The 16,599-nt window shown below is 43.8% G+C and overlaps 1 protein-coding gene across 4 annotated transcripts; it reads right to left on the bottom strand.

The window, feature by feature from the left end:
* Positions 1-629: 629 nt before the first annotated feature.
* On the bottom strand, positions 630-14,811 carry PRKAG1 (protein kinase AMP-activated non-catalytic subunit gamma 1). 4 transcript variants are annotated; one of them, XM_054719110.1, is made up of 13 exons: positions 14,730-14,811; positions 9,675-9,723; positions 4,589-4,625; positions 3,490-3,599; positions 3,219-3,300; positions 3,063-3,121; positions 2,883-2,928; positions 2,718-2,772; positions 2,311-2,437; positions 2,039-2,204; positions 1,842-1,879; positions 1,436-1,582; positions 630-1,322 (listed from the first exon to the last, which is right to left on the bottom strand). In XM_054719110.1, exons 2-13 carry the CDS (start codon positions 9,705-9,707, stop codon positions 1,218-1,220), a joined length of 1,005 nt encoding a protein of 334 aa, XP_054575085.1. In that variant the 5' UTR covers positions 9,708-9,723; positions 14,730-14,811; the 3' UTR covers positions 630-1,217. The 4 variants fall into 4 exon arrangements, with proteins under 4 accessions (XP_054575085.1, XP_008138851.1, XP_054575087.1 ...); XM_008140629.3 differs by lacking the exon at positions 4,589-4,625; XM_054719112.1 differs by lacking the exons at positions 4,589-4,625; positions 14,730-14,811 and adding an exon at positions 7,634-7,764 and having other exon boundaries at positions 9,675-9,721.
* Between the last annotated feature and the right edge of the window lie 1,788 nt (positions 14,812-16,599).

Here is a 16,599-nt window from a genome sequence, read left to right as displayed (position 1 = left end):
TCAGCACAGGGAAAGGGTCAGATGGGGTGACCATAGTTCTGCTGCTCCCCCACTGCATACCCTACAGCTCATTCTCACTTTGGAAGACTCATAAGGAATTTCAGGTTCAAAGACAGAGCCAGTTTAGCAAAATCCAAATAGAGTCCAACCTTGTGATGGTGGCATGTCTCTGTCTACTCTCTGGAGACCTAACTCCGTTATGTGATTTTCCTGGGATATCAGCTATGGTCCAGGCAGAAGGGAAAGTGGGGGTGATAAGGATTGTAGGGAATAGGGTGAGAACAGTTTTAATAGAGATTTAGAAAGCTAGTTAAGTCTAATACAGTGATAAAGAGCGCGAGCTCTGGTGCCAGACTGGGTTTACATGCTAGCTCTATCCTTTTTACTAGCTGTGCTGCCTTGGGCTAGTTAGCCTCTCTGTGCCTTTGTTTCTTTTAAATCTATAAAACTGGTGTAATAGCTACTATTGTTCTGAGGAGTAAATGAATTAGTATATGTAAAGCACTGCGACTGATGGATAGTTTTCTATAGTGTGTTATCGTTACTAATGAGTTGAAGAAGCCATATGAAGTAGAAAGGTTGGAGCAGTAGTGACTGTCTGTCAACTACAAAAAGCAAACACTGCAATATCATGAAGAAGTTCCTGTCATTTTAATTAGTTTTGCCATGAAAAGCAATAACCTTAGCTAACCACTTTGCAGTCCTCCTCCACCCAACCCACTTCTCTTCATATGAATATAACACAGGAACCCAAAGGCCTTCCTCCCCATGATCCTCCCCACTCCCATTATGGGAAGAAATGTTACTAAATGGACTCAGCCTCCTCCATACAGCATGAAACAGGATGAATAAAAATATTTTTATGAAGAGCTGTGCTATGGTAGAGGGAGTCAGGGGCAGAGATAGAGGCAAAGACTGGATCTCTTAGAGATCGGAATTTGTCCAAGTGGCACAGAGCCCATAGTTCACCCAGAATGGGGGCATGTCTAAGAGGACAGGGGCTGGGATGGGCTAGGCTCAAAGTTTTCCTCATGGGTGAGGACAGGACAGCTAAAAATCCATTCCCCATCTCTTCCCTGGCTCTCAGGTAGAAGGGGAGAGGTCTCCTGGGCAGGGAACAGAGTCACAATTCTCTCAAGGTTTCATCTGTGGTTCCAAGCTTTGTGCAGGCACTGAGTGGGCATAACCCTGGGTGCCACCTGACGCCTTCCCCAAGCTCAGGGCTTTTCTCCGCCTGTGAGCACCAGGGCCTGCAGGATGTCTGACAGGGAGACAATTCCCTTGACCACATCATTCTCATCCACCACTACAAGTCGGTGAACCTGCAGAGAGCAACAGGGAGAAAGGGGTATTTAGTGCCAGCGTCAGGGAGAGCCCTTCAAGCTCCATCCTCCTCGCCAAACCCCAGCTCCTTTGGGATCACTGGTCCCCCTACCTCTGCTTCCACCAGCCTGTTGATGATGGTCTCCAGAGTTTCATGCAGGTAGCACTTAAGGACACCCTCAAAGTAATGTGATCGATGTTGGAGGGCTTTGGTCACAGACACATCTAGGTTGTTGTAGGTCTTTTCTGCTGCCAGATTCTGGGGAGAGAGGGGAAGGTGCTTGCAGAGAAGCAAGGGAGCCAGCCCCCAAACCCCGAGTCCACCCAACCCCAAAGGGATTTAGGGCAGTTGTCAGCTATGCCCACCAGCCACACCCACCTCATTCAATTATTTTTCAAATAAAATTTGAAAGCATGGAAGCTTCTTAAAACCCTTAGATTCCAGAAGAGACTCTCCTTTTCCCTCTCCACATTAACATGCCATCCCTTTCCCTGCCTCCCAGCCCCTCCACACTCACGATAACATCAAACTTGGAGTAGATGTCCACCACACGCCCTAGAGGGACAGAGGCAGCTCAGCAAGGAGGATCTGACACCCAAGACTCCCCCTGGCCGTAGGCAGAATCACCGTCCTGGCTGAGCTAAGGGGGAAGCAGATTTTCCCGGAGACACCCTGACTCCCCTGGAGCCCTCCCTCTCCTGTCCACTCTCTCACCTTTTTCATCCACCACAGGCAGGGCGGAGACCCGGTGCTGTACGAAAATGCCCAGAGCCACGTAGACGGGGGTGGTGGTGCGGACCATAGCAATGTTGGCATAGGTGCCAATCTGTAGCTCTTCCAGAGACTTAGACATGAACTCTGGCTTGGGGAACTCTGTGATCTGAGGAAGGAACCATCACCTTGATTTTCAAGGCTCCCCATATCACCCTTGGATACCTTTCCAACCGAGAATATAAGAAGTAAAAACTGGGCTGAGGAGCACTTACAAATAATTTGAGGAACTTGAGGATGCGCTTGTGGGTGAGGATGTACAATGTGTTGCCTGATTCTGGGTCAATAACTGGCAGCCTATGAATCTTGTTCCGGATTAATGAAGAGACAGCATCAAACAAGCTGTGGGAAGGTGGGGGACAATGATAAGTTCCACAGTGCTGGGCCTGAGGCTGGGCCTATCTCTGCCCCTGACTCCCTCCACCATAGCTCAGCTCCTTGAGAGTGTTTATAAATGGAAAACTGATGGTTGGGAGGAAGAAGGGGAGCAGTGTGCGCATGCATGTGTTTGGGAGAAGTGTCTTTTCTTTCTTCTGCCCCTGAATCTTTGGGTATCTGGTGCTTTAGCTATGCTGATGGCAAGGCTCTTCCTCTTCTGTACAAATGGGTGGCTGGAACTCACCTGGCATTAGGAGAAATACAGACAAGTGGTTTAAAGGAGTCCTGCAGGTATACCTCTGAAAGGAATAAAAGGTTCACAAAATACCACCACGGAAAATCATTTCCCAGGAAAATGTCCATCCCTTTATCCTCCCACCGCCCACCCCCTCGCCAATTCTCTACATACCTCTCCAAGTTTCTATCTTGTGTTCTTCCAGCTCATAGATTTGCACCTGGAAGCAAAAGCAACAGAACTTGAGACTTGACCTCCCTGCTTCATAAACCCCTTGTGGTTTGCTTGGAAGGAAATGAGAATGAGGGGCTTAGGCAGGGAAAGTGGTTTTGGTCATTAGGCTACGGTCCTTACCAAGGCTGATTTGTAGTAGCGGTGCAGAATATTGATGAAATCAGTGATGGTCAGCATGCCTAGAGGCCAAGACAAGAGCTCTCAGCATTGCTCAAAGCTTTTCTCCGTGCCCAGCATAAGATGCTAATAATACTGTGTTCCAGAAACATTGCTTACCCACAAAACTTTGCTTCTTACTATCCCACAAAGGGGCAGCTCGTACACCATTAGTCACCAAAGCAAAAAAAGCTTTTTTCACCTATAGCCAAAAGAGTTATATTCACAAAGGGAAATTCACAGGACTTTAAAGGAACAGGGGTTGGGTATATTGGGTAAAACATGAGACTAACCATATAGAAGGACAAAGATATTATCCTTGGGATGTGATAGGATGAGGGGTATTGAACCAGAGGTTCCAAAGAGGAGAAGGAAAAAGTATTTCACCCACCTGCAGGGAAGTGTCAAACACAACCAATTTGGAGCTTGTGGGAATCAGGTCATAGCAGCGATGCGACTTCATGAAGGAAGTATACACACTATTGTTGGATTCTGGGGTCTCTGCATGGGGTGGGATAGTTAGTAGCTTCCTTCCAAGTAAAACACATAATCAAAAAAGCAGAAAATACAACAAACAGTGCTGTTGTTGCTCAAATATTTAGAGCAGATTTTTTACAAGGCACTCTATTTTATCTGATTTGTTCCTACTATTCCATTAGGAGTAAACCCTCTTAGAAACCATTTCATCAAACCTCCATTTCCAGGTAAGACTGTATCTGATGGTTCCTTGGCTGACTAAAACAGAAAGTCTATATTTTTCATTAAACTGTTCTAGTATAAAAGTTTTTTTCTTATCTTTAACTCAAGTTTTCCCTTTCATATATTTAGCACATTTAAATGATCTTTTCTCAATTAAGATGTAATTAAGCTTCTTAAAATTCAAGTAAGCATCTTCCTTTTTTAATTTTTTTAAGTAAGCTTCAGATGAGAGCATCATGGTCCAAACTGGGCCATTTCAGGTTAACATGAAGTTGGATCCCAGTGCTCAATCAACCTGGACTAAAACACCCTGAGAGTCCATATTGGAATAACCCTGTGAATGAGAAATCATCCCACGTATTCCAGTCAAATGAAAGACTCTGGCTGTGTTTACCTTTCCAATCTTTTGATTTTAATTGTTTGGTCTAACTAGAGAAACAGGCCCCAAAATAATAGCCCAAATATGCTCCCTACTATACTATGTATACTTAAAAATACTACATTATTTATTTAATCCTTTCAATAAATCTGTAAGGCAAATATTGTCCTAATTTTTCAGGTGAGAAAGGTGGAAACAGTTCACACCATCAGTAAGTGAAGTGACAAGACTCAAACACAGATTTACCTGATTCCAAAGTTCATGTATTTAATCCTATGCCAGTTGTTTGTCTTTAACTTCTATTTTTTACCAAAGTTATTCAGGTAGTCAGTTCAAAGAGTCAAATTGTTCTACAAATTTTGTCAAGAAAAACTGCCATCCCTGGCACCCACTTCCCTATCATAACACTTACCCAGAGATGAGACCTCTTTTAGCTGATTATTTTGGTACTTAAAAAAGATATATTTTTTATTGATTTGAGAGAGGAAGGGAGAGGGAGAGAGAGATAGAAACATCAATGATGAGAATCACTGATCTGCTGCTTCCTGCACGCCCCCTACCTGGGATCAAGCCCACAACCCAGGCATGTGCCCTTGACGGGAATCAAGCCCCTCCCTGGGACCCGAAGTCCACAGGCCAATGCTCTATCCACTGACCCAAACCAGCTAGGGCATTTTGGTACTTTTTTGCTCCTTTTTTATTTTTTTCACTTTTGGGAATTATCCATTATCATCCAAGAAATATGAGAGTTTTTTGTTCTATTTTCTAACAGGACCCTATTACAGACATGCACCATCCATTCCCCCCATTCTTCCAAAAGTTAAAATATAATGTTGGTTACATCAATATTTAAATAATTTTGACTGAATATTCATTATTCAGAACTAAGACAAATAGTCAACTCTTTCTTTCACAACTTTATTTTCCCTGGAGTTAATAATTGTCTCTTCATTTGCTTAATTTTCTATGTATAGTATTTATAACTAATTCAATCCCCAAACTTCATAAGTTCTTTAAATATCCTTTTAAGAAATTCAGAAGCACAGCCTATCAATTTAAACTACACAAAGAAGTCTCTCTGGAGCTTTGTGACTGGCTCAAATCTGGGCTGGTTTGCCTGGTATGCACTGCTGTCACCCTGAAATCTTCTCTCATTACCATCAAGGGGACCCCTTTCACGACTCTCCTGTGTTGGCATTCCTTGTGTCCTGTATCCCATGTTTTCATCTTTTTGACTGCTCCCTTGTTTTGGTGGAGCACATCTTTCAGTAGCTTCTTGCGAAAGGGTGCATGGGAAGTAAATTTCTTGAGACCTTGCAGCCTGCAAATACCTTTTACACTCTCTGATTTAGAATTTGGATGGATACACAACTCAAGGTTAGAATTTATTTTCCTGCAGGATGTTGAAGACATTGCTCCATTGCCTTCTAGCTTCTGGTATGTTCAAAGTCTGAAGCAATTCTGACTCTTTGTATGTGACTTGTTTTTACTGCTCTGGAAACTCAGGATCTTCTCTTTGTTTCCAGCACTTTGAAATCTCATGACAGTTGTGCTTTGGATGGGTCAACTTCATCCACTGTGCTGAATATTTAATGAGTCCTTCCAGTATGAAAACTAATGTCCTTCAGTCTCAGGAAAAGTTCTTGAATTATTTCCTTGATCATTTTCTTTGCTTTGTGTTGTCATTTTTCTCTTTCTGTAACTCCTATTATTTAGATATTAGAATTCCTAGACTGACACTTGAAGGTTTTATTTTTTGTTTTTTGGGGGATGAGTTTTTATTGTTTTTAAAATATCGTTTTTTCTCCTGTTTTCTACTTAGCTTTTTAAAAATGTTTTATTTTTATTTTTTAGAGAGAGAGAGGAAGGGAGAGAGATAGAAACATCGATGAGAAAGAAACAGCATTGATTGGTTGCCTCCTGCATGCCCCATACTGGGGGTCTAGCCCGGGCATATGCCCTGACCAGGAATCGAACTGTGACCTCCTGGTTCATAGGCTGAAGCTCAACTACTGAGCCATGCCAGCCGGGCTTTACTTCTTTCATTTTTAATTCTACTTCTGGTACATTTCCTCAACTTGATTTTGAAACCTCATGCTTATTTAAAAATTTTTGCTATCCTATATAGTTTTTCTTCTTCTTTTTTAAAAATGTATTTTTATTGATTTCAGAGAGGGAGAGGGAGAGAGAGACAGAAACATCAATGATGAGCCCTAACCGGTTTGGCTCAGTGGATAGAGTGTCAGCCTGCAGACTGAAGGGTCCCAGGTTCGATGCCGGTCAAGGGCATGTACCTTGGTTGCAGGCACATCCCCTGTGGGGGGTGTGCAGGAGGCAGCTGATCGATGTTTCTCTCTCATCGATGTTTCTAACTATCCCTCTCCCTTCCTCTCTGTAAAAAAAAAAAAGAAAAGAAAAAGAAACATCAATGATGAGAATCATTGATTGGCTGCCTCCTGCATGCCCCACAATGGGGATTAAGCCCACAACCCAGGCATGTGCCCTGACCTAGAATCAAACCCTGACCTTCTGGTTCATAGGTCAACGCTCAACCACTGAGCCACTCAACCACTGAGCCACGCCCACTGGGCTACTACTATATTTTTAATGCCCAAGAGGTCCTTTTTGTTTTCTAAAAGTTTTAGAAAAGTAGTGTATCCTGGTACTTGTTTCATGGTGCTAATATATTCTTTATCTGAGTATGTATTGTTAATTTGAAGTTTTCTTCTTCTTCTTCTTTTTTAAAAAAATATTTTATTGATTTTTTTACAGAGAGGAAGGGAGAGGGACAGAGAGCTAGAAACATCGATGAGAGAGAAACATCGATCAGCTGCCTCCTGCACACCCCTCACTGGGGATGTGCCTGCAACCAAGGTACATGCCCTTGACCAGAATCGAACCTGGGACCCTTCAGTCTGCAGGCTGACGCTCTATCCACTGAGCCAAACCGGTTTTGGCAAAGTTTTCTTCTTTATGCATTGACTTTTCCCCTCCATTGCTTTTTCTTTGTTCCTTTTCATGGGAGAGGCAGTTTGGATCACCTTTTTTAAAAACACTAGAGGCTTTCTTTAGATCTCTGATAATCTTTGGTTTAAAGGAGAATTCAAACCATATTTTAAGAGTGGAATCTTTAAAGCTGATTGGAAGCCCTAAGTGTGTAAATGAGCCTTGCTGACTGTGAGCCATTTAGATAGGGAACACTCAACACTTATATTTGTAGGGCTTTCCCTTAAGGGGCTTCTGGAGAGGATTATTTATTCAACTAGTGGCCCGAATGAAGATTCGTGCAAGAATGGGCCTTCATTCCCCTGGCTGCCTGCACTGCCTCCACTCTAGCTGGAGCTGCGTTTCTGCCTTCCCATGCTGCCCAGAGGCCCGGAGTGGCTGGGCCCGGAGCTGACCGCCTGCATCGTCCCGTCCCCAGATGCTCAGCATCTGCATATGCAAATTAACCCACCATCTTTGTTGGGTTAATTTGCATACTCCTGATTGGCTGGTGGGTGTCACGAAGGTACGGTCAATTTGCATCTTTCTCTTTTATTCGTGTAGATGCTGCACTTGGAAGGTGAAGTCTTTCCTGTCAACATTCTGGAAACGAAGGGGGAAAAGGCCCGGTATTTTGGCATTAAGTATAGTTCACTTCTCCTGTTAGTGAAGTACCTCAGTCCTCAGCTGGACCTGAACCTCTCTCCAGACCTCCATTCTTTGCCAAAGTTGGAAAGGGGAGTTGTCCAACTGCACTCAATGAAGGAGGGAGTCTTGGGATCTGACTGCTTCTCAGACCTTCAGTGTTTCTTGGCTTTCCCCACTGCTAGTTTACACTGAGTGGCCAGATTATTATGATCTCTGAAGGCATAATAATCTGGCCACTCAGTATATATATATATATATTAGAGGCCCGGTGCATGAATTCATGTATGGGTGGGGTCCGGCCAGCCTGGCCAGGGGGAGGGGACATGGGCAGTTGGCTGGCTTGCCTGCTGGTCGAACTCCTGGTCGAGGGGACAATTTGCATATTAGCCTTTTATTATATAGGATATACACTGAGTGCCAGATTATTATGCGTTCAGAGATCATAATAATCTGGCCACTCAGTGTATAATTCAGCTTTCTCAGGTCTGCTAAGTCATTTGCCACTCATCTGCTTTCCAGCTTTCAAAATTCATTGCTATGGCCTCCTCTCTTGTTCTTCCTATTTTAGTGTATTTGTACCTTAAAAAAAAGTCTTTATGTTTATTTTAGCGGCTTTTTGTGAAGGAATGAAAGTAGATGTATGCATTCAATCCACCGTTTTTAACTAGAAGCTCACCATTGGTTTTCAAATTTGAAAACTCACAGACTCCCAAAAAACATGTCTTTTGACATCGTTTAAGACACATTATGCTGATAGTTAAATACTATCATTTTCAATCCACGGTAGGGGCAGCCAATTGCTGTTTCTTTCTCTATCCTCTTTTTAAAATAAATTTTAAAAATCTGGAGATTTACATACAAATCCAAATTCTTAGTTTCTTTTCAAAATCAGAAGATCTGACAAAAGTAGGTCTTGAATTCTGAATAGTAACAATTGATCAGACCTGGATAGCTACTGCCTCCTTTTAGATGTGGCAAGATCTACAGGTTGTTGTAGTCATATGCACCCATCACTGCTTGGTCTATGTAGACAATTTTTGGCCCCTGCCTTGATGTTGATGCAAATGTACTCAGAAACATAAAATAGACACCTGATACCATGTGGCAGTACTCAATTATCAAGAGCCATCCAGATAATTCAAAATATCACTATATGATTATCTTTTATGGGATACCAACAAAATGAAAATGGAATATTAAAAAATTATTGTGAAGAACTCATAAAACCTTAATATGTCCTAGGATCTTAGCCCCTATTTCAATCCTCCGAGAAAGTGTGTACTCCTAATGCCATAAATGTGTCCTTAGAAGACTTACGAGTATTCCTGGCCAAAATCCTTTACCAGAGGTACCTGTAAGTTCTGCCTATTTCTAGATGACCTAGAATTGGGCCATTCCATTCTAAACAGGTACAGTGCTGGAACTGCCTGGACTTTAGGGTTTAGTACCTCTATTCTAGATTAGTTCTAAGGGCTTTCAAGGCCTTTCTATAATTTCTTGTGTACACTCAGTGACTTTACTGAGCTTGCTGGATGATAAAAACTTCTAGTGGCATTATTTCTGTGTGACTTAGAAAATACCAGAAACTTCTAAAACCTAGTTAGCCAGCCTACAATTGCCTGTGGAAGTTTCCCTGTACCTCAAAAGTTTCTCTCAGGTGGTTTGATATTAATCATCCCTACTCTACCCAAGATTTATTCCTTGGTGATCTTGCCAAATTACTGTTCCTGGTTTATATGGTTTGGTACATTATCTGGTCAGCTTTCATTTCCCAAGGGGGACCTTGGGAGAGGTTCAAAAGCATTGCTGAAGTTGGCGTTGGGCTATTGCTTTCATACCCAGTTTCCTTTCTTTAGTACACTTACCTTGAGGATACTCATTTTCCAGAGCTGGGGCATTATCTGAAGAAATGACCTGGAGAGACAAGAGAAACAAAGATTCAGGCTATCCTGGGCTCCATCCATTTTAGCTTAGCATCAGGAGAAGGGCTGGTAAACTGACAACTTCCTTTAAAGTGCTGTATTATCTCATTTAATCTTCGTAACCCTGAGGTAAATACTATTGTTAGCCTTATTTTCACAGATTAGGAAACTGAGGTTTAAGAAATATTAAGCAACCTGCCCAAGGTCCTATGGCTGGTAAGGGTGGAATAGCGATTTGAACACAGATCTGTGCGTTTCCAAAGCTCATGTCGTTATGTGCTATACTACCCAGTGAAACAGTAGGTCTTAAAGCTGAGACTAAAAAAATCTGAGCTTAGAGTTGGTCCCACAAGATTCTCACAGGTCTACTTTATAAAAACACAGAAGCCAGAGAAAACACTGCTTTCCCAAACACTCACTAAGCATAACTGTAGGCACTAGAATCAGGCATACACCTTACCATTGAGAGGGCCAATCTGGGGAGTATCCCAGCAGCTGACTGTCAAAGTTAGAATGACTGAGGGGTGGATGAACAGCATAAATGTTTTGAATGAGGAACCTCAGTTCTCTCAGCGCCCTTGAGAAACCCAGAGGATGCTGGTTTTCCAAGTCCCCTTGCCCATGACAGTCTATTAGAGAGTGGTTTGAATACAGAGAAACCTTTAGAATCATCCCTATGCTCCCTCAAGTGGAAACATTTGGAAATTTCATTGTTATCTAGGAACCCAGGAGGGGTCATAACTTTCATCCACTGGAATCAACAGTTTGGCTCTATTTGCTGTGGGTAATATCCCCAAACTAAAAGTCATACTTCACCTACATAGCTGCCGTAGTAATATGAAGTTAAAGGCCTTGGATTGAACATGGGAAGCTGACTGGTAAGCAGGGTCAAGTTGGCAGGATAGCCTTAAACTTCAGGGTAAGGGGAAAGGGGGATAATCTTCTTCTCTGGGCTGCATAAGACCATCAACTTGGCTTGGCATTTTGGCAAGGCTATCAGAATAGCAGCCTCATCACTTTTAAGTGGGAGAAAGGGCTGGCTGTTTAGTGCTAAAGATACACACATGGGCTCTGGCTGGGTAGCTCAGTTGGTTAGACTCTGTTAAAGCGTCATCCCGATATACCAAGATGGGGGGTTCACTCCCTAGTCAGGGCATATGCAAGAATTAACCAATGAATGCATAAATAAGTGGAACAACAAATCGATGTTTCTCTCTTTCTCTTTCCCTCGCTCCCTTCCTCTCTCTAAAATCAATTTAAGAAAAAGATACACACATGTTATATAATAGTCTCACAAAAATCTATATACAAAGACACAGAAACAGCTACTTGTAGAAATTATTATAACCACCATATAATATTTACATACCAAACTGTGCTATAGTTATTTTGTTCATTATCTATCCAAACAGATTATAAATTCCTGGAATCCTGAAACTATTTTATACTTATTTATATCCCCAATACCATCTAACATGGGGTTCTGCATATTGTTTTTATTTTTTAACTTTCAAATTGATAATGATGCACACTAATATGAACAAAGACCTAAGACTAAGTTACAGAGAGAAAAAAGAGACAACCAGCAAAAGAGAGACACAGATAACTACAGAAGAGAGTCAGACACAACTGAATATGACTTTATCTTACTCTCTCTCCACACAGGAGTGGGGTAATTATGTCCATTCCCCACCACTTTTTTTAAAAAATATATTTTTGTTGATTTCAGAGAGGAAGGAAGGAGAGAGAGGTAGAAACATCAATGATGAGAATCATTGATTGGCTGCCTTCAGCACGCCCCATACTGGGGATCCAGCTCGAAACCCAGGCATGTGCCCTTGACCAGAATCGAACCCGGAACCCTTTAATCTGCAGGCTGACGCACTATCCACTGAGCCAAAACAGCTAGGGCTCCCCTCAACTTTTAATAACATGGGGAGCCTGGCCAGCGTGGCTCAGTACTTGAGCGTTGACCTATGAACCAGATCATGGTTTGATTCTGGGTTAGGGCATGTGTATGTGCCTGGATTGTGGGCTCAATCCCCAGTGTGGGGTGTGCAGGAGGCAGCCGATTAATGATTCTCTCTCATCATTGATGTTTCTATCTCTCTCTCCCTCTCCCTTCCTCTCTGAAATCCATAGAAATATATTTAAAAAAATAACATAGGGGACCTGAGAAAGTACCACTGTACTACATAAGTACAAAATACTAGTAGAGAGGCACAGGTTAGATCTGACACACAGACTCACAATTTCAGACTCCGGTTCCACATTTCCAATTGTTTGCGAGACAACCACAGACGTCATAGACTCTTCAAATGTGTCAATGCAAAACAGAACAGCATCTGTCCCTCCAATCCTATTATCTTTACTGTGATTCCCATATTTGTTTTTGGCACTGCTCTCCTCCAAGGTGCTTAAAAACTGTAATCTTGATTCCTCTAAGAATGAGCTATGCCAACATGTCTGCTTAGAATCACAAGAGCAGAGCATGACCTAAACCTGTGGTCGGCAAACTGCGGCTCGCGAGCCACATGTGGCTCTTTGGCTCCTTGAGTGTGGCTCTTCCACAAAATACCACGGCCTGGGTGAGTCTATTTTGAAGAAGTGGCGTTAGGAGAAGTTTAAGTTTAAAAAATTTGGCTCTCAAAAGAAATTTCAATCGTTGTACTGTTGATATTTGGCTCTGTTGACTAATGAGTTTGCCGACCACTGACCTAAACCTATCCTTAACATCTATTAGCTAAACTGATGTTTCTTTCTCTCTCCCTCTCCATTCCTCTCTGAAATCAATAAAAATATATTTTAAAAAATAAGTGATGAGAATCACTGATTAGTTGCCTCCTGCACGCCTCACACTGGGGACTTAACCCACATCCCAGCCATGTGCCCTGACTGGGAATTGAACAGTAACCTCCTGGTTCATAGGTCAATGCTCAACCACTGAGCCACACAGGTCAGGCTATCTCTTCTTTAATTCTTCTTTCATGCTATCACCACGTTCTTTTGCCAGCCAAGCATCTCAGTTTTGGGAGGGACTTTCATCTCTAGCAACTAGGAACTCCCTACTTTCTGAAGATCCATCCATTTACAGAACGCTGTTAAGAACATTCTTGCCCTAGCCGGTTTGGCTCAGTGGATAGAGCACTGGCCTGTGGACTGAATGGTCCTGGGTTCGATTCCGGTCAAGGGCATATGCCTGGGTTACAGGCTCAATCTGGGGACATGCAGGAGGCAGCCAATCAATGATTCTCTCTCATCATTGGTGTTTCTCTCTCTCCCCTCTCCCTTCCTCTCTGAAATTAATTATATATATATATATATATATATATATACACACACACACATATATATATATATTTAAAAGAACATTCTTTAATCACACTCAGTGCCTTGCTCATAAATCTTCATGGGTTCCCTTATTACAAAATAAGGATTAAATTTAGCAAGGTATGCAGTACCTTCAACCCGACCTCAGCCTATTTCCGCCTCACTGTGACCCAAATCCCAAACTCCAGCAACATTAAGCCACTGGCTCTTCCTCAATTAATCTCTACATACCCGGATTGTAGTTTCTCCCTCCCCTATGCTTCCACAGTCCTTTGTTTGCCTCCTGAAAACAGCATTTATTATAGTCTACCTTAAATAACAGCGGTCACTGGCTTGCCCTCCGCCCCACTCCAGTTAGGCTGAGCATCTTAAAAAACAGAGGTTTAAAAAAACACACAGAGGTTTTCTTTTAAAAATAATTTCTATCCCAAGAACCTAATCCAGTACAAAAAGTGCGAGGGTTAAATTATAAAATCTATATAAAAATACTTTGTACCCTGCCACGGTAGCTCAGTGGTTGAGCAGTGACCTATGAAATAGGAGGTCACGGTTTGATTCTCCATCAGAGCATATGCCGACTTGCGGGCTTGATCCCCAGTGTGGGACATGCAGGAGGCAGCTGATCAATGATTCTCTCTCATCGTTGATGTTTCTCTCTCTCTCCCTTCCTCTCTGAAGTATGTATATATATATATATATATATATATATATATATATATATATATTGAAATGACTCTCTTGCCTAGGGGATAAATTGCAAATCACTTTACCACTTTGGTTTGTTTTCTTCTTTATAACCTGAGGGACATGACCTCTCTGCAGGTAGAGAAAGTACCGTATACGGTAAAATAATTACTCTGGGTAGATAACTGACCCAAAGAACAGTGAACCTGCAGCCTATACACAACTACAGTAGCAGATGATAAAAACCAAGATAGGAAGAATTACTCTGCCTGTCAGGTTACATGATTAAAAACTCCGGAGAGGGAAGTTAATGGGAAGGGTTCCAGAGTGCTAGAAAAGGCTCCTGATAGTGAGGGTGGGTCCCTGTAGCAGGCAGTCTGCAGCATCCCGGGAAGGATGACGGACCTGCCACAATTGGTCAGTGCCTGCTCGCCAAGAATGAAATGCCAACATGCCTGCTTGGAATCGCAGAGTTGGGCATGACCTAAAACTTGTCCAGGGACACAGCGGCCCGAACCATCCCTCCTTTAGAGAAACCCCCCTTTTCAGTCTTATTAAGGGAATGTGAGCTCGTTGGACACCTTGAGGCAATATAAGTCTTTCAGATGTCCCTCCTGCCAGGCATTGCAGGGATCACTTAAGAAAACCAGGGCCAGGTGATGCCTGCAAGCGGGGGAACACCCCCCCCCCGCCCTCACAGGAAAGCCGAATCACAACCTCCGAGGGGCCTGAGGTGCTAAGACGAAAGGAGTCCTGAAGTCGCCAGGGTGTGCGCGGAATTTAAGGAGGGAGCTAGGTGTCACTGCCCACTCGGCTGAGTACGGCGAGCGGAAGGCAGGCACAGCGCGGCCCAGTCCCCGGAGATGCGCCCGGCGAGGGAGCGGAGGGGCAGGGTCACGGATAGGAGACACCCGGCTTCTCGTTTACTGGGCACCAGCGCCCGCCCCTGCCCAGGCCTCCCAGTCCCCTTTCCGCGCTCCTCACCGTCTCCATTGCAGGAGGCGCCCGCCGGCTGCGTTCACTTTAGAAGCTCGCTGGGGAAGGGGGAGCCCCGCCCCACGTCCGGTACCGCGACGCCACTTCCGCTTGCGTCAGAACAAACGCCAGCAAGGGCGGAAGGCGCGGAGCTCACTTTTCCGGCGCGGCCCGGCCTGGTAAGCGCCCTCCCCTGGGTCCTCTCGGACCTCACGGATCGGGCTGACGGCGAGGGTGACAGGACGGAGCCACTTGTATTTAAAATGTTCTCTTTTTATTTGTCGTTTAAAAACAAACTTGGAAGAAGCAAAATCCAAAACTTGCCCTTTGCCTCTTGCAACATAAATTATGTACAGTTCAGAATGATCGCTGATACAAAACATGCCAAGGACAGGGGCGCTGGGGGTGGAGGGAGGGCACTTTAAAAGGGAATCATTTCATCCGCTGTTACGAAAGACCAACCTTGCTGTACAGGATACACACAACACAAAATAAAGTCTTCACGGGATTCACACTTGTCAGCGATTTATTTTTTTAAAAGGGGGAGGGTCCTGGAGGTGAGGGGAGAAGACTGTAAAGGGGAAAAACTGAAAATTGAATATGTGCAAGTGTAAACCAACCCAAAATACAAACACGGGGGAGGGAGGAGGAGGGAATTCTGATGCAATTATACAGGCGGGGTACTTAAAAAAAAAAACCAAAAAAAAAAAAAACACCAACAACCAAAATTCCAACCTTGTAACTTGGGTCTGAGTTAGTTTATATAAAAATTAAAAACTGTATAAGGTTTCTTTACTAAATTCTACAGGACTATCGGATACCTAGCATATGCTTACAAAGTCTGCCCCATCCTCTTTTCCCAATCCCAGGGCCCAGGCCCCAACCAGAGCCTGACTCACAAGAGCCAATCTCGCCATCCCTGTAGCCTAGACCTTTTGCTCTTGGAAAAGGGACATCCAATGGCTTTGGGAGCAGCAGCCCAGTCTCCCCACTGTCTGATTTAATTACAGTGGTTTCTGTGAGGGTGGAGGGATGTTATTCTCTTAAACATTTGCAGCTTGAAACAGTTGAGGAAGCAGCTTAAAAAAAAAAAATCTCCCTACCCCCATCAATCCGCAATCCCCCAATTCAAAAACAAACAAAAACAAACCTAAAATCACAACAGCGACTGTGCTCCCCTTCCAGCAGGCCCACCCATCCACCACCAACCACCAAGCCCATCCCTACACTCCATACATTTGATTCTTGAAAATATTAATTACAAAATGCCCTTTGCCCACAGCCCCTAGGAGAGAACTGCATATAAGCTTCATCTTCATCCCCATGGCTCCCTACCACACAGGGGTCTGGGGCTTCACCCACCCCCTGATCTACCCCTACCCCAGGAAGAGGTTCAACTGCAGCACAAGCTTGGGCAGAAAGGGGAAGGAAAGGGAGGCAGGGAACCCATCACCCTCTGGCTCCCCCTGGGGCCAGCTCACTTTTGTGCGTTATAACGTAGTCCAACTATACAATAGGGGGTGGGAATTGCCCAGCCTCTATACCCCCATCTTACAGCAGTCACAGCCAGGGGGTGGGGAGGAGGGGGTGAGGAAAAGGGCGGTAGGTTGGGTAATGGAGGGGGCCCCCCCACAAGGGGAGCTCCATGTATCCGCCCCACGCCCCCCTACCATTTATAAACTGGTTTTGTAAAAAGAAAATAGATATATTTATATAGAATATATAAAGCACAAAAATTAGTAGTTTTACATTTGCTCTCCCCGGGGGTGGGGGGAGAGGGGAGGGTTCTCACCTCCAGCCGGCTCCCCCATGCCCCACAAGACTATGTACAATCCCATGTATAAATAGATAAATACCCCCCACCCTCCCCGCGCTGACA

Source organism: Eptesicus fuscus, chromosome 7 (genome assembly GCF_027574615.1).
Source record: "Eptesicus fuscus isolate TK198812 chromosome 7, DD_ASM_mEF_20220401, whole genome shotgun sequence".
NCBI lineage: Eukaryota > Metazoa > Chordata > Mammalia > Chiroptera > Vespertilionidae > Eptesicus > Eptesicus fuscus.
The sequence above is the reverse complement of the archived record's forward strand: the minus strand, read 5'-3'. Positions and strand labels throughout refer to the sequence as shown.